Consider the following 19,147-nt stretch of genomic DNA (forward strand, 5'->3'; position numbering starts at 1 on the left):
AATGACTTCATTACAAAATGCTAGCCAGAAGAATCCCTCTTTAAAGGCATTCCCAATACATAAACAGAATTCAGCAATTACAAACGCTGACAGTCACATTCGGCTAAAACTGATGCGCACCAACTAAATCATATGTGCTTTTCTGATTTGCTTTTCTGTTTACACGGGCATTAGTAAGGAATGGGAACAGAGTTCGTTTGGCAATATGCAACAGTGCATGCTCTATACTCCCTGCGCAGAGTATACGCTTCATGCACGCCTGCATGTTTGTGGTTCTCTCACGTATGCGTGGTCATTTGCCTAAGGCGAGACAGAGAGAGAGTATTTATGTGTGTAGAATTCACTGCTACTTTTAGGTGTGTAGGTCAGCAGGACTCCCCCCGCCACATTACTGGAGCTTAGTGTTAACTGCTCTGCTGAAACACACAGCAAAGGGGTTCGGGTCACTGTGGTCCGTTCACATAGGCAACACTGAGGAGTTATGATTGAGACGTCAAGAAGGGAGCCCTCGACATTCACACACACCGATGTTGATGTTGACACATTTCACATGCTTCTAAATGCTCCTGACACATTCCTGATAAATTATTCATATAAATGGTAAGAGCCCATTTTCTTAAGTTAATAAAGTCATAGATAGATAGATAGATAGATAGATAGATAGATAGATAGATAGATAGATAGATAGATAGATAGATAGATAGATAGATAGATAGATAGATAGATAGATAGATAGATAGATAGATAGATAGATAGATAGATAGATAGATAGATAGATAGAGTTTGTTTGTGACTGTTGAGGTGTGCAGAAAGTTGCCTGGTTCTCACCTTCTGCGCTGCTTTGGAGGGGCCCTTGTTCTTGCTTCCTTTGGGACGTCCCCTCGGTCGTTTGGGGACCGGCTCTCCTGTAGGTTCCTGAAGAGGAGAGCAGGTGAACTTAGGCCATGAAGACAGGAAACAAAGCCATGGGCTACTGCCGCTCCATTTTCTATCAGCAAACCAAGTGCCATTTATTTGGAAGAAAGCACAAGCACACTATTCAAGCCAATTTTAAGGTTTCAGTTGATAACATCATAAATATATTGCTCAAAATGACACCAAAGGTATTTGGACACTTTCTGGTTGTCAGACGTTAGTAGATCAGGTTCATTGTTAATGTGATGAATTACACCTGTGGCTACTCTGCTGTGAGAACTGACTTCATACATCCACTAAAAATGATTTTAAGTGATTGCAAAAATAGCTTAGCAAAGTGCAGGTGCCACAGAAATTCATACATTTGAAATGTCCAAATACTTTTCTGAGACCACTGTATACCCTGATGCACTCTCCCCCTCTCAAAGAAGACAGGGTTCCTTTCAAGCATACGCACATTTACTGGTGGTCTCCCATTCACTTGTGCTTTATGAGTCAAGACCAAAACGGACAAAGTTTTGTGTGTCTATGTGTAGTACTAGGCACACAGGAAGAACAACTAAAGGCAACTTTATTCCTGGACAGACAACAAAACATTATTAAACAGACATTTTTACAATACAACTTTTTAGCTTTGTAAATATGTATGTGACTAACAGTCTTCTTTCAAATTGTTTCACTTATATTTGCCTGCATATATTGACTATATCAACTATAAAGCGACTTTTTTTTTTTGCAATGAATTAACAACAGCACCGTTACACAACAGAAGATTTTAGAATTAAATTTTTTGTTAATTTAAAAACATTTTTTTTTTTTTTTTTACATACAAGCAACATCTTTACATGCCAAAAAATCTGTATATTTGGTGACTGATTGACTTTATTTTTAACCCGACTTGCCAGCTCATCCTGATGACTACTTGCCATTAGAGGTATTGCAGAGAGTCACTGGTGAATTGCTTAAGATAGTGAATCACATCCTCTAACCACAAACACTCAAAACAAGAATTTAGATGGATGTGGTCATGACTAAACAGTTTGATTTTCAGTTCAGTGACACTACATTTTAATTACATGCATGTTGTTATAGTAACCAACAACTGCTCACATCAACATGTACATTTAAAACAGCCTATATACACACACACACACACACACACACACACACACACACACACACACACAGAGTACCTGTCAAAGGTTTGGAAACATTACATTTAATAACATTTCTTATTATCATTTTCCTATTATTAGTAGTAGTAGTAGTATATGTTGAAAATCCTTTTTTCATGATTCTTTGATGAAAAGAAAGTTCAATGAGCAGCATTTATTAAATGTATTGATTCAATTTATTGAAGCATTTATTAAATATAAATATTTTGTAGCATTATAAATGTCTTAACTGTCACTTTTGATCCATTCAAGGCATCCATAATGAATAAAAGTATTAATTTCTCTCTCTTTTTTTATCTTACCTTGATTGAATGGTTCCACAAAAATGTTAAGCAGCAAAAACTTTTTTCAACATTGATAATGATAATAATAATACATATTTCATGAGCAGCAAATCAGCATATTATAGTGATTCCTGAAGGATCATGTGACACTGAAGACTGGAGTAATAATGCTGGAAATTCAGCTTTGCCATCACAGGAATACATTATATTTTAAAATGTATTAAAATAGAAAATAATTATTTTAAATTGTAATAATATTTCATAATTCTGTTTTTTTCTGATTAAATAAATGCAGCCTTGGTGAGCATAAGAGACTTCTTTCAAAAACATAAAAATATTGTAATGTTTCCAAACTTTTGACAGGTACAGTGTAGAGTCAGTTATACACAATACAACCTAGGTTTTTGGTATATATTGTCATTTGTGTTTTGTAATTTAGATAGATGGATTGTGCAAAATTTGGTCTAATGGTTTGCTGATAATTCAGAAGCAAAAAAACTCATTTTACTTAGACTGATGCAATATTTCTAAAGCAATCTAGCTTTGATCTCATCACATCAACAGAGGACCCTATAGCGCAGGCTATACATTTACATTTAAGGCATTTAGCATTAAAGTGACTGTACCATCAGGTATGAAAGACTATTGTGATCAACAATTCAGAATGCTATCTGATAGAAATAAGTGTGTACTGTACAAATGCAAACAAGTGCTACTCGTACAATAAACCTAATGCACATACAAGCTATACATTCATTCTGCAGGTATTCTTCACAAAAGAAATTCAAACTGAAAATGCAATCACAATCAAGCACTCAAACTTGATACTTCTGTCTTGAAACACGGTCTAAAAAGTGGGTAGCTGACATCATGTTTCAAGCAGTGACAGCTGTGTCCATCAGTGTGCCATGCTTTAATTCATCAAAACTATTTTAAATAAATGTTTTCTAATTCATCTTTCTTTTTTTTTAAGAAAAATGTCATTTTGCATGCATTTAAAATCAAGCAGTGAATGTAAAAGTATTGTTTACAGTGAAAATAAAATCATACTGTTGAATTAAAAAAAAGGTATGTTCTTGTTATATGTCAACTAGAAACACATAGATACACGATACAGTGTGTGCATGTACAAATGTGCAAAAGTATGCACATATGCATTGCCTTAAGCAATACAATACAGTAGCCTACACAAACTGAGATACAGTATAGCTGGATAAAGGAAATCTAATAAAAATATTAAGAACATGATAGTGCTGAAAACAAAAACAAAACAAAAAAACATTCCAAACAAAACTAAATTGGTTTGCTGGTTTTAGCTGGTCTCACAACCTGGCTAAGCTGGTCGCCAAAAGTTTCCAAATTCCCCTTAAAACCTGCAACCAGACCAGAATACCCGCGTAGTCTGGTTTTAAAGCTGTTTTTGCAGCAGGGGAGCATGTAAATATGAGCCATAAAGTGCGCGCGAAGAGTAATATGGTTACTCTAAGAATGTTTATTGAGCAGTCCAGCAAAGTTTAAACACGTCCATTCCCAATTTAGAATATTAAAAGTGCTTGTGGTGGAAGAGATACGAGTCACACACTGACCTGTTGCGGCTTCCTGGGTCTACCCGGTCCCCTCTTCTTTGGCTCGGCCGGGGCGGGCTCGGGTTCGGGCTCGGGCTCGGGCTCGAGGTGCTCCTGCGATCCTGAAGCTTCGCCGGCAGCTTCCTCGCCGCGCGCGCTCATCGTGTGTGTGTGTGAGTTCCAAACAGAGTCTCGCGCACCTTCTGTTCCTGCAGCACGAGCTCTCCGCCAGTCAGTCAGTGTCTCGCGCTCAGCAGTGCGCGCTTATCAAAAACAATGCGATTAAAACCGGTGCGCTCATGAAGGGTATGCAAAATGTAAATTAAAAGTGCGGTATTGTGAGAAGCACGTGCTGCCTCTTGGTTGAGAATTTGGCTCATACACAAACACACACACAGAGGGGAAAAAAATCTCCTCTGTAGAATTAAGTGGGGGTGGCTTTAGTAATAAAATAAGCCCAGTGATCGATTGCAATTTGAGCGAGACATTCGCCTTAGGGAAATTGTGACAGTGCACTGTCAAATTCACGCTATTGCGGATTCAAGAATTTGCGGGGAAAGACTTTCTACGCGGATTGGTTTAAATAAAAATGGGGGCATTTTAAATGCATCCCGGCTGCCCACACGGAAATAAGTACAGAGACTGTGGATGAGGATGAGGTATACATTTAAAAAAAAAAAAGAGAGAGAGAGAGAGAGAGAGAGAGAGAGAGAGAGAGAGAGAGAGAGAGAGAGAGAGAGTGGGGCGAAAATCACTTTTCCCGTGGGTGGATAACACGAGGAGGGAGGGGGAACGAAAGGCGCAAAAAAGAGAGAGAGAGAAAGAGAGAGAAAAGAATTGGACAACAGCCAGAGAAAACATGAGAAATACTAAGAGGAGAGACCACATTGAGACAAACTCACGTGTCCAGCACCATTCATGTTACTGGCTACTCTCCAAAAAGTTTAAAGACACAGCATAGTTCAACACCGTTTATTTGTTTGTTTGTTTAAAGAAATGTAATCCAGCTGACATAAACTTCGTTTGGGATGAGCTCCGATTCTCTTAAAAATCTGGTTTCTTAACTATTTGCGGTTCTTTCAGTAGGCTATTGTTTTCGGGAATAGGCTATTTAAAAAATAAAAAAAAAGTTTTGTAGAAAGTAGAAAAGTTTATAGTGGAAAAAACTAAAGAAAAAGTTTAGTAGCATTAACTGCTCACAGTACTGACACACGATCAGATTTCAAAATCTTAGCTCAGCTTTTTAGAGATTGCATAATTGCTAAAGAATATTAAAACAAAAATGTGGTATTTTATCTATTCATTTATTTTTAGAAATTTTACTACACACACACACACATACACACACACACACATATATATATATATATATATATATATATATATATATATATATATATATATATATATATTGTACAGATACATACACACATATACACACACACACACACACACACATATTATATAGTAGCCTAGGCCTATATCAGGCAGGCCTATATATATATTAATTGCAACAAAAATCAAATAGGCCTACAAGAGAACAAAAAATATATGATTTAGCTCATCTTTAGTTCTATAAATCTATAGTTCATGGCATGACAAAAATAACATGAGTTACGGTTCAATAAGTGAGAATAATGGAATGGCCGGGGTCCCTGCTGATTCTAAGGTGTATGGATAGACAGAACGGCCACATAAGATGCTGAATTCGGAACTGCATACTGCATACTACTCTTACTATTTTTGCCAAAGAAGTATATGGGGGAAATAGTAAGAGTAGGCCTATGCTATATGCGATTCCGAATTAATTTTAGCTCGGGAATCGGAAAACACTGGCCGGTCGCCTGTAGCCTGTGTTCTTGTTCCTTACAAAACAAAACAAAAACTGTTCATATGCGTATGGTGGCACTGTATGATTTTAATTCACACACACACACACACACACACACACACACACACACACACACACACACACACACACACACACACAAAAAAAACACACACACAAAAAAACAACGCCTTATAAGAGTGATTCGGACTACACTTGACGCGCTGTAAGTTTCTGCGTTTATTCGGCGATTTATATATAAAAAACGTTTTCTTTCCGAAAGTTATGAAAACCATCCAAGTAAACCGTTTTGTTTGAGAGTATCCTTTATGTGTCACTAAAAAAATGCAATTTATTGTTAATAGCATGTAGCCTATAATTTTTGCGTTCACGTCACGCCTCACGTGCATAGCTATGACCATGGAGGCTACTTTATGCAACTTTACACACTCATCAAAAGTGTGCGTACTAAGAGAAAGGCAGTTGTTTTTTGTTCCTGAAGGCCGCGAGCACAAGCAGATCGACCTCCAACAGCCGCGTGTCTTTGAAGTCTTCCGCCCATCGACGTGGAGTGAGATCAATTACACAAGAACAACAGTGACAAAGAATAAACTGCTTTACGTGGAGGGCCTTTCCCACGATCTGACCGAGCCTGCTCGACAAACAGGGGGGAATGGCAAAGTCCTCCCAACCCTCTCCAACTGAATACAATTGTGTCAGAGATGGGCTTTATAACCAAGAGCTGGGGGAACTTGAACTCCAAGAGCTGCACAAAAAATATTACAACGATGGGAGAAAATTAAAAAGTGCGTCAAGAAATATATAAAATGCGTGTTTTATTGGTCAATGACCTGACGCTTTTTTTCTTGCCTGGATCTATTACGTCTTACTATAACGTTTTATTTAATTAAAGTTATTTGAGAATTTTTATGGGGATTAAAGCTTAAAAATGTTAAAGAACTGCAAAAGGGAAAATCATGTTCCATAAAAAATAAGCAGTGCAGCACTTTTATTAAAATATATTAAAATACTATTATCAGATATTAACCCTTGTCTGCCAAATCAAAGTCAGTGCGGTTCAATTACACAGGAAGCCATTTTGTTGTCATGTGACAAGAACATCGTAAAAAAGACAATGATATGCTCATGACAGTGTCAAGGTCATTAATCGTTTTAAAATAAATTTAAAAATCTTTAAATATTCAAAAAAAATATTTTGTTAAATACAATGATTTAATTAGATTTATTCGTCGTCATCATCTCAGACATAGGCTACTTATTTCTCATTAACCTTTAAATAAATGCAATGCACTAATGAGTGTGTGTTTTACATTAATGCCCTTTTATATGATTATATATTATACTTACTGAAGATTCTTGCTAATTAGATTTTTTTTTTTGAAATACTTGCCATGATTCTGTTTTTTATGTAATATGTCAACATCTGGGTGCTTATTTTTACACTACTGCACTTTTATATTATTCCTCACTGCATGCTCTTCGTCATTACACTGAAAATGAGCATGTTTGTAGAGCTGGCTACAGAAGGAGTGCTTTTCTTGTGAAAGAGACTGGTTAATTTGTAGTTGGTATTCAGTTCATTCATAAAAAACAGCTCTCAGACCCCCAAAGAAGGTGGAGAAGAGGAATTTCAGACCACTCCCCCGCAGACAGAGCGGCGTCAGGACCGCCAGCGAATGAAACGAATACGATCAATAGCCCCAGCCACAAATTACTGCCCAAAGTACTACCAAGATCGATTACGGCCAACTTGAAACTTATGTCAGAACAAGGAGACATGACTTGAATGTATACATATTGTGCAAAATGCACTTCTCAGTCCGTAGCCAGATTCAAGAATGGTAAAAAGCTTCTCATTGCCAAAACATTTATTATGTTAAATGCAAAAAAAAAATAAGAAAAAAATCTAATTAAGAAAAAAAAAAAATCAAGGTTTATATTGTCTTTGCTTAATAATTTATTTTGACGTTTTCCACCATTAAAAGTAATGATTGTGGTAGTAAATCACAAGAATGCAGGCCAAATCTGTAGAAATGTTAAGGAAACAAAGTGCTCACAGGGTGTAAAAAAAAAAAAAAAAAAGGAGCATGTGCATTTCAAAAGACATTCTTTGGGTTGGACACAGATTTCCTTTTTCTCTCTCTCTCTCTCTCTCTCTCTCTCTCTCTCTCTCTCTCTCTCGGACAGAGGAGGGGAGCGCTCTGGGCAAATGGTGGGAGAACTCGTCCACCGCAGCACACTAAAAAGATTTGAGACCAACCACAGCCCCTTTGCCACCCGATGTCAATTTTAACCGTTTCATCCCCAGACAGCCTCAAAGCGGCCCCCACATATGCAATACATTTATGAAAGCCGGCTGCCAGGGGCCTACAGCCACACATCAGACACAAACTGTTAAAGCATTTTCCTCTTCACTTCAGTCTCAAAGCTGCATAAGTAGCGGTAATGAAAAAAAATGAAACAGAAAATGTTAAATTCTCATGGGGCAGCTTATCAAGTTCTGTGAAGAAGTCTCAGGCAAAGAGATGAGCATGTTTGTTATAAATGGATGTCAGACGTTTACTTCTAGAGCTTTTCACAATATCTGTATTTAAATATGATCAAATGCATTAAATACAGTCTTATTAGCTGAAAGCTAAATCAAGTAAGCCAAAATGTAAAGAAACGTGCATAAGATGGAGGAAGTGTATATTAATGTTTTATACACGCACACACACACATATATACATATACGTATATATATATATATATATATATATATATATATATATATATATATATATATACATACACACACACACACACACACACACACACACACACACACACACACACACACACACACACACACACACACACACACACACACACACACACACACACACACACAGTATATAGAAGCCAACATGGTTATCCACTAACCAGACAGCCAAACTGCCTTTTTGGTCACTTAGAAATGGACTATCTAGGGTCAGTCACCCTGTCAAAGGGTTAAAGGTGATGTGGGGCCATAAAGACAAATGATCAGCCTGAGCTGCCTCTCCCAAAATCCTTTCTGAAGTGACATAGACGTCTGGCCAGCTCCCAGGCCACCTTGGAGAGACAGGAGGCAATGTGTGCAAGCTCACACAAACTCCCACCTCACTGAACCTGAGTCCCCTGTGAACAGCAGGGTCCGCTGGTCTATTCATAGTCTTCAGGCTCTCGTATTCCTAATGTAGTCATATGGAAAAGGGAAGGGTGGCCCGTGTATATGGAAATGGACCTCTGTGAACTCACGCTCTAGTTTGGGAAGCAGGTACATTGTGGCATCACAGGGTCAACAGAAGGTTCTGATCCAGAAAGAACACTTGCGTGTCACTGTGTCAAGAGGCTATACAGTTAAGTTTACTGGGAATCACACATCACACTTGAGATGGCGGCTTAGTTAAGCTGTCCTGATTAGAACTGGTGTGAATATTTTGTCATAAATGGCCTGCTTTTAATATTATAAATATTTACAGACATCATTTAATGGGCTTGTTCACCCAGAAACAATTATATCATCATTTACTCACACTCATGTCATTCCAAACCGTGGAACACAAAAAGAGAAATTTTTAATAATGTCCTTCAATTGTGCAATTACAATGAATACAAATACTGAAGCTTTCAACCTTGAAAAAGGAGGCAAAAGTTCCATAAATGTATCCTAAAAGTATCCATAAATGACTTAAGTTCTCTGAAAATGACTGAAATATTTAGACGGAAACTGTTACGACTGGATCGAGTTGGTGAGGTGAATCAGAGTTATATGAACTGAATCAAATAGCTTCATTGAAAAGATCCAACTCAAATGAATTATTTGTACACAAAATCATATGAACTCGATAAGTGAATAATGAACTACCGTATGGCTCCAAAAAGTCATGCAGATCCTTTTTCTTGTGCTTTTAATTGTCAGTTTGGAGCTTGACAGTTCTAATCACTTAAGCACTGGACCAGATTCTCTTCAAAAGATTCAACAAGTAAATAATGACAGAACATGGGTAAACTATCCCTTTAACAAACGACTTGATATATTACCAATTGACAACAGGTGGAATCAGCCATAACACACTCCCACTGTTCCCGGGACCCTGAGGACCTGACCCCGGACCACCTCCATTTACATGAGTAGTTGTGTTTGTGTACAAACACAGCGCAATAGGCTGACCTGGGCCACTCCAGCTGATGAAAGAGCCTCAGGTAAAGGTGATCCGCTATCATTACGACAACCATCAATTAGTCCATCTTCCCTACTGATAACTAATATCTGCTATGTGAACATTAACCAAAGTGATGCACAAATAAACATTCTGATCACTTTAACAATCCCACAAAACCAGAAATAGACCTTGTGAACCCATTCAAAGCAAATAAGATGGATATTCTTAAATTACGCAAGAAAAAACCTTACCTTAATATGGTTACTGGCCCAACTAATGATGCTTGTCCTGCAATTAAGTAAAAGTCAAGGAAAGCCAAGCATACATCTTCATATTAATGAATAAAGATGTGCTGCTCTAGTAGTATTGGTCTTGTTTTTTACACCATGCTAATTTACTTTAGTGCCATATTTAGTGTCTGTTGTCTGATGGCCCAGAACCATTGCACCGTAGCTCTTGACCCGGTGGGAAGGTCAGATGTGAATGCTGTATTTAAGGCATTCTTCAGTAAAGCTACCGTAGGGGAAGTGTGTGTCATTCTGGTGTGTTGACAAGAGTCAGAGTGGGACTTTACAGTATTTTATGTAGGGATGTATCACTATAAACATCTTGAGTTGTACTGAATGATGAGTGAGTTAGTTAAAATAATTTGAATAATTTAGTTATATATGTAGGCCTATACACAAAAAAAGAAGGTGAGGTTTGGAATGACATGAGTGTGAGTAAATGACGAGTAAAAAACTGAGACCTTCCCTCGTTCCCTGACTTCCTAGGTTGCCTATGAAAGCCTATAGACTGATTTTTATCTTAGATGTGGGATTGAATTGGAATTCAAAAGAAAATCTAAATGTTTATGCACGCTCCCGTTCAATAGCACATACAATGAATGCGTATATACAACAATGCGAAAAGAGCTATTCTGTACTGTAATGTCAATGTGTCATACAAAACCTATGACCCTTAACCTATAAAACAATTCATATAAATTACAAATATTTTCATGAACTCTGGCAGTCATTTTTCTATGAGTACGCTAAGCTCAGCAAACTTGCTCTTTGTGTTTAAGAACTTCCAGTGCCGGAAAATCTCAGCATGTCCACTTCCCGTGATGGAGGCATTCAGGAAACCAAGAGCAGAAAAACCCACTGACCTTTGACCTCTCTGCTGCCTGCCAGACTTTTACCTCCACACCTTGTTAAGGTCAAAGAGTAACTAACACAAAGGATGTACCACCCAGGCTGACGTGAACCGCGAAAACCTTGTTCACTGTTTTTCTTTCTTCTCCACCTTCCTTGCTTTCTCACGACTAGATTAACTAATTAGCTGATTAGTTTAAGAATGTGCAAAGTCCCAAACTCTTCACTAGCGACTATCCTGTTTCAATCCATTTCATGCTTTTTAGAGCCCTCAAATCATAGTCGGTCACCACCAATGCATGGGTGCTGCTCCATTCAAGCAATGGGAATGCGAAGTTGAGCTTTCTCCAGGTATCATAGACCTGCTTGCCATCTGAAGGTACCAAATGAGCAGTGGTGTTCCCCTCAATGCCAGCTCTAAATGTGTGTGCTGCAGACGACAGCTGGCAGGCCAAAGGCTCCATCTGCCGGCACAGACGAGAGAAGATGACAACTAACACTCCCCATTCACTCATTCACTACAGTTCAGAGGATGCCAAATGAGCACATTCCACTGAAAGCCTCCAGTCCTGCTAAATCTATCCCGACGCTTTATCTCTCAGTGCGCCTCACTGCCAAGAGAGACATACAGCAGTCACTGCGTTGTCTCTGAGACATGTTCAGATTTACAGCACACTTTATTACATTTAGATGTTTTTCTCATGAAAATGGGAAACGTTCAACCTTGGGAGTTTTCTTGTGTAAATATCTTTACTTTTAAATGATACGTTTTTAAATGTACAATAAATAAAAGTCATTAAAAAACAAAGAAATACAATCTTTTCATAATATAAAGCGATCGTGTCTCTTCAGAAAATTTGGACTAAACCAATCAATTCATATGGATTAGATTCACGATCTCTTTACGAACTTTTTGAAGCGTCAACGTGGTAGTTGCGTAGCTGTGAATGGAGGGACAGAAAATGCTCAGATTTCATCAAAAAGATCTTCATTTGTGTTCCGAAGATGAACAAAAGTCTTACGGTTTGGAACGACATGAGTCTTTTTTTAGGTGAACTATCCTTTTAAGTTTAGTTTGCTAAAAACAAAACAAAAAAGAAGTCTTTTTGCAGTGTAGAATTGTATGGAGCTTTTTTTTAAATGAGGAGTCTAAATTGGTGCTGCTGATGGAATATACCGGTAGATATAAAAACCTTGGAAAGTCTGAATGTGAACTATTAGAAAACTGATGTAGTTGAGGGTGATTATTATTATCGATGGTTGTAAACCAGTGAGTACATTTCTGTGTACAACTGTTTATTTGACTTCCACGCAGTTGTTGTAAAAGAAATTCCTTTTCTCCACACGCGCTTCCGTCATATGGCGACAGCAATCCCAACAATTTTCTATAGGGGGTTTTGCCAAGTGGAGACAAATGTAAAGTTTATGAATAGACCAAGTTTTGGTCAATACAGAATCTATGTTCTTCTATTGGCTGAACGCAGTCTAACAGGGTGCAGCAAACCGCAACTTTGTGAGTTTTTCCTCGAAGGCAAATGTTTTTCCAACAGAGGAAATATTTTCAGAAGCACGATGTCCCTTTCACACACACACACACACACACACACACACACACACACACACACACACACACACACACACACACACACACACACACACACACACACACACACACACACACACACACACACACACACACACACACACACACACACACACACACACACACACCTTTGTACAAATACAAACATGCACACGCAACACACATTCATACACAACACACATTCATACACAGTCTCAGCGCAGACCTGATGAATTCTGCCCTGTTCTTCAATTAACTCGTTTTCATTGACAAATTTATGGAACGTTGGCCTCCTAGACAGGAAGTCTTCAAAAGAGAGCGAATGGCCCACTGCACATTCCAGATCTCCCCAAAAAACAGCTCAAGTGCGGCTGCAACAGTAAACCTCACTACCACTGAACACTGAACAGAATGCGCTTGGTTGCTGAAAACTATTTTAGACAGGCTTTTGTATAATTATTATACATGCAGATTTATAACTTGCATTAGATCAAACCTAGAACTCATTTGTCACACCGCAAACCAATTATTTAAATGAATATTCAGGTTGAATACATGTTAAGCTGAACTGATAGCACTTCTGGTATAAATGTTGATTACTATAAAAGATCATTTTGACTTGTCCTCCGTTTTCGAAGTTACCATGAGGTACTTACGATGGAGATGAAGGGGACAATTTTTTGAGGATTTAAAAGCAAAAATATAAAGCTCGTCATTTTATAAAAGTAATTACACAATTCAAAATAAGGGTTCTTGATTGGCATTGATGGTTCCACAAAGAACCTTTAACATAGTACATGGAACCTTTCCATTCCACAAAAGGTTCTTTATAGTGGAAAAAATGGTTTCTTTGGGGAACCAAAAATGGTCCTTCTATTACATCTTTACATCTATTTACATCTTTTATCATATACCAAAATCATATTAACATGTATATTGTTAAAAGCTGTGTGGATATACTTTTAACATTTATGGATTGGCCCCACTCAGTTCCATTGTAGTTGCCTCAGTGCAAACCAGATTTTTGCTCTTTGAAAAAATAAATAAAAATAAAAGGAGGGACAAGTGAAAAAAAAATTTTGGGGGTGAAAATTATGCCACAAATAGTTTTAATTGAGTTGAACTTGTACTGAACCCAGAATATTCCTTTTAATGAACTACAAAAAAGATTTAAAAGACATTTTATTAAAGATCGTTTTTAAGACATTTAAAAGATCAAAACCATCTTTTAAGAAAAGTGTTAGCATCTAAAATATGTTTCTGTAATGCATTTGTATAACTTGTAACCTTTGAATCTGCATTGATTCATTCAGACTTAAGTGTCTTCCTTACGCTTACGCTCCATGAAAGCAAGGGTTTTGTGGGTCAATCGACCTGAGTTATTGATCAGTTTCCTTTTAAGTCAATTAGTTTTTAGACATTTGAGATAAGGACACAAACTTCAGCTAATGATACATACCTTTCGGAAACCGCTACGTCGTCACCAGTAGTTTGGTTGGACGCCTGGAGTAAAGGTCAGTACCCGTGACCTTTGTTTGGCTTCGGGGCAGGGGGGTGATTGGTCCTGTTCCAATAGGAATGATCGGAATGTAAAATGCTATAAAATAAGTGAGGGAGGGGCCAGCAAAGGTCAGTACTGTCAATACCTGAAAAATCCATGAAAGATTCTCTGTCATTTGCACTCCTTTTCCATTGAGACCAATTCTAGAAAGTTCTTGCAATTCGTGCTGATTAATAGAAATGAAATTGTAAAATTAAAAAAGAGACTTAAAATATGTCCATAATTTATGTTGAATTTATGTAAAGAAAAGAAAAAAATGGCATAACAACAATACACACATCAATATTACAACTCTAAAATAATTCACACATAAGCAAATTCCTATAAAGAATAAAAATATATATATATATGAGATCTCTTTAATATCTCTATTAACATCATTTCTCAAATAAAGAATTGAGAATAAAATAAGAGCAAATGTTGAAATTTGCTTAAGATTTCTGAGAAGTTCTCTCACGTACAAAAACAATGTCTCAAACTGTCCATTCAAGTCCATTTATAGTTTTACAGTTGAATACTTACTAGGACAAAATTGTCTCATTTTTAAGGAATTTTAGGGGAAACAAAGTTAATTCTCAAATGAGACATAATTGAGAAACCCATTAAAGTGAGATTAGATTGCTTAATCGCTGATCAGTAATACAAATTTTGAGAAACATTTGCAACAAATGTATACTCAAATGAGACAATAGAGAAGGCTCCTGAGCTATTCAAGAACAACCTAGGAGTAATAATAATAACAATGATAAAATCATCACACTAGGGAATTCTCAATAACGTCTCACCTGAACATTAATATAGCACCACTGCTAATAAACAATGATTATTTTGAAGAAACTGAACCCAAACTAATATAATCTAAAAATCAAAAAAAAAAAACATAGATTGGGATTCTTGGTTTATGTTTACATTGATAGAGAAAAGGTTTGTTGATTGGACCAAATGCTAACAGCTGCCTAATCTCACTACTCAAATAGGAAACCTGAAGAATTTGCCAAAAGCCCATTCACCATTAGCCTAAGCAAACATAGGACGTAAAACAACATTGGATTGCTGTTAAACACCTGCCAAGGCCAAAAGGAGAACAGCAGATTAAAGCAAAGTCAGTTTGACTAATTTACTAAAGTGGCGTAAAGTGACAACAAGGGGGTCTTTTGCAATTGGATTTCTAATCTGAGCTCTCAATATGTTGTACCTCAATAAGAACAAACATGAACACACAGTAGTGTGTCAATGATATTTGATGACATTTTCACTAAAGAACACTAACATACATCACAATACAAAGTTTCAAAGTCTCGCTAGTAAGCAATCGATACAATTATGCAAATATTAATATGCACATACATCTAGTATATATATTTGGACTTTCTGATTTGGATTGTGTAACTGAATGACGTCTCAGTGTGTCTGTCTAGGGCTAGGCGACCTCTGGCAGCAGAGGAGCGCTTGAGCACTGCTCGCAGGGACCCTGAAAGAATGCACTTTCTGTGGGCCTGCTCCAAGATTTGTTTTGAAAAGAAGCCAGGGGAAAGTCTGGAAGGCTAAGTGGAAGCAACTGAGCAGCGGTGACATCCTAAAGATCTGGCGTTCGCTCAAATGCTCCCTGCCGCCCAGGGAGCCAGAGGCAAGTTTACTTGCTTTAGAGAGGAAAGAAAAAAGAGTGAGTAAAAAGCTTGAATGAAGAAAAAAATGTTTTTTTGTGAGCTGATAAGTGTTTTCTTTGTGCGCCTTAGCAACCACATGTCATGTGGTATGCGTGTTAGGACCTGTGTTCAATTTTACAGTTTTCTGTTTTAGTTTAGATTAAATATGCCATGTCATAATCATTACTTATAAACATCTTTATATATTTAAAAAAATATTTGGTTCATTTAAACATGCATCATTTTTCGATGACATGTATAAAAGTTGGCGTAGATGGAAAACGTAAGAGCCAGCACCCAAATTATTGCTGATATTCAGTAAAACAGGTTAACAAAGCTAACAAAAAGTGTTTTGTTTGCAATTTCATGGATGTAAACCAAAACACAGGAATATGATTTTAAAACCATCATGGTCATCTCAACCTTGCATCTTAAGAAGAATTGCATCTTTGTGCATGGAAATCAATACGTCATTCTGCTTGACTGTTTGTTTGTTTTTTTCTCATAAAGGAACTAGTCTGATTCTTTCTGTGGGAAACGGTGAATGAAGTTGTTTGGTTGAAGGCATGGATTTACATTTTCAATTCAGAGTTTAACTCAAAGAGCAGTTGTTCTGAGCAGCTCAATTCTCCAGAAGATTTTCCACATTTCTGGGCTGCAGAGCGGAGGGAAATTCCCATGGCTTCCTCCACAGTTTGGCTAAGTTGTTCCAGAACAGGACCATTTTATTCTCAGGTATGCAAATCATGAGTGCTTTGTAACCATTCTATATTTAACTCTGGGCTCAGAGATCCTGCTTTTCCTCCCATGGGCTTTGGGAGAGAAGGGGCCAGCTAAGAACCTTAATCTTGTCTTTTCCTCCAGATGCAAGTTCTGCACAGGCTGAAACTACAAAGACACAAATGCCCTCTGTCAGTTTTATGGTGTCAGCCCTTGAATACACTTTTATAAAAGCAAATTTTTCGCTCAACAGTATGAACCGCAGAAGTCTGCAATGAAACAAGAGGCCACAATTTCACTCCGCTTTCTCCAAGGCATAATTGATCCCAGAACCTTCGGATACCATTCTGAACTTCCTTTCTCACAAACACACACCTCTACCTATTAATTAATAACATGGCTAACATGTTCCATACATCCTCTACTTAAAGAATAAATGACCTTTCACCACATTTTACGGTGTCAATATGGCCCCCACTGGTTGTTATCCCAAAGGGATCTCTAAAAGAGAGACATCAGATTAATTTTAAAATCTGCTTTGCTTGCTCTCCAACACTCCATAATCAGCTCCGTCTCTATGCATAAACTTTCTCTTTACAAAAGCGAGGCCAATCCCGCTTGTCCACAAAAGTTACGCTTCTGCATTCATCACCTATTAAAGCTCTCCGAAAGCATCCGCTCAGCCCTCGGGACAGCTGCGGGGTCACGCACAGGACACATTCACTGGGTTCATCAGGATGTGTGCTCAAGATGCAAACTTAAGCAGTCAAAACAACCTGGCAGATTCAAAACAAACACGGACAGAAATTACGTTTTCCCTGCTCGAGAGATGCGGACTCCTCATTCCCATACACCAGCTGCAGACGGACTCGCACGTCCCCAATAACAGCACATACTCCTAAACCAAACACAGGGGTCATGGAGAGCCTCATCCCCTTGACCAACTTCAAAACACAGAGCTGCTTTTTAATTCCCCGTCCTGGGAAAAGAATGTCTTACCGAGGCTGCAAATTAACTATTTGAAGAGCATAGATCACTGCTGGACACTTCCTGATAGTAATGCTAGGAATAACAAAGCGGCTAAATCCTAGGGTTTATTTATGTTCGGCATGCCGGAGAGGTGGTGTGGTGATCGCCTGGTGGCATTCCAAAGCTGTGATGTCTCACTTGTAGACGCCCAACTCCAGTTCAGAAAAAGTAGTGCAAGACGACAGTAGAGGGAAAGACATCCTGCACAATTTTCTCAAACAACTGGGGTTACCTTAAAAGATAAACCAGTGGTTTCATGTAGTTTAGTATCCAAACGAGTGCCAGTTTGAGTGCTTTTGGCTTGGAGCCAAAGGTCTTGTCTTTTCTGACCTAATGATTATTTTTGTTATTGCATTTGGAACCAATCACTTGGTACAAGCGAGCCCTGGTAGATGCTGAGTGTTGCCTTCATGCTCCAAGACCCTGGCCATACTGCATACCCTCGGCCCTTCATGTGGTTTCTGTCAAATTGCATCATTTGGAGCGAGGCCACAGGCAGACTCTGTCCCTCTGCCCCCACACTGCTCATTGAAAAAAGCAAATACTTGGCAGAAGTTAACAGAGCTGAAATGAGATCATTGACTTTTCTCCAGAAAAGGAGTCACAACACATCCATCAGACAAATGCCTGATAGAGCTGGCAGAGCTACACTATTCCACAATTTTTTTTTTTTTTTTGCTTACTTCAGTGATTTGTCCTCCCTTTCTTCTTGGCTTCTGCAATTGACCAGATTATGACATGCGAAGCATCCCAAATGCAGGGGAAAGGTGAGTCTAACTTTAACAAGTCTGTTTGAGCTTCGGATGAAGCAATTCTTTTAGGATAATCAAAAAGGCTTTTCAGGACTCCATTATAAGTTGGAAAGGGCCTCCAAAGACTTATCCTATTTCAGTTCTGGTGCTTGAGGTGTGTCTTACTATAGAAAAAGTAGAGTAATTTCAAAGAGTAAACATATGCATTGAATTGATGCTAGACCTAAAGAGATAGTTCAATCAAAAATGAGAATTATGTTATCATTGAATCTCCCTCATATGACCTACTTCTTTTGAACACAAATAAGAGAAATCTGAAGATTGTCCAGGCTGCAATTAATTGGGATGAAAGATTTCTATGTTCAAAAAGCATAGACTTGGAATATGGATGTTTATAATACTTTTATGGTACGTTTGAAGCGTAAAAGCTTCAGTCCCCATAATTGCATGGAAAAGCACCACATATATGAGAGGGAACTTGGTCAATGTTGGATTTGTGTGGATAGAGAGCTTCTTTACACAGACCAGGAGATTGCACCTGCGCTTGGAAAGCTAAACAGAAATCACTTCCACTCCTTTCCAAGCACCTAATTTCAGTTTGGTTTGCACAAATGTTCCATACTCTTTGAATATGAAAGTGACTACGCTGGTTAAAGAGCCTGAATGTATGATTGGTAAATGGGTCTGATTAATTATCAAATACATTTTTGAGTCCTCCATATGACTGAAGGAAGGAAGTAAGGAGA

At 37.9% G+C, this 19,147-nt stretch overlaps 1 protein-coding gene across 1 annotated transcript in view; it reads right to left on the reverse strand.

Annotated features, from left to right (window-relative positions):
* The window catches only part of hmga2 (high mobility group AT-hook 2), a 32,494-nt gene extending 27,945 nt beyond the window's left edge, over positions 1-4,549 (reverse strand). Inside the window, exons 1-2 of the mRNA XM_082166716.1 lie at positions 3,961-4,549; positions 829-915 (exon numbers count right to left, since the gene is read on the reverse strand). Of these exons, the coding sequence (XP_082022842.1) occupies positions 829-915; positions 3,961-4,101 (228 nt within the window). The 5' untranslated portion in view covers positions 4,102-4,549. The remainder of the gene's footprint in view (positions 1-828; positions 916-3,960) is intronic.
* Between the last annotated feature and the right edge of the window lie 14,598 nt (positions 4,550-19,147).

This window comes from Leuciscus leuciscus, assembly GCF_965113295.1.
Source record: "Leuciscus leuciscus genome assembly, chromosome: 4".
NCBI classification, from domain to species: Eukaryota; Metazoa; Chordata; class Actinopteri; order Cypriniformes; family Leuciscidae; genus Leuciscus; species Leuciscus leuciscus.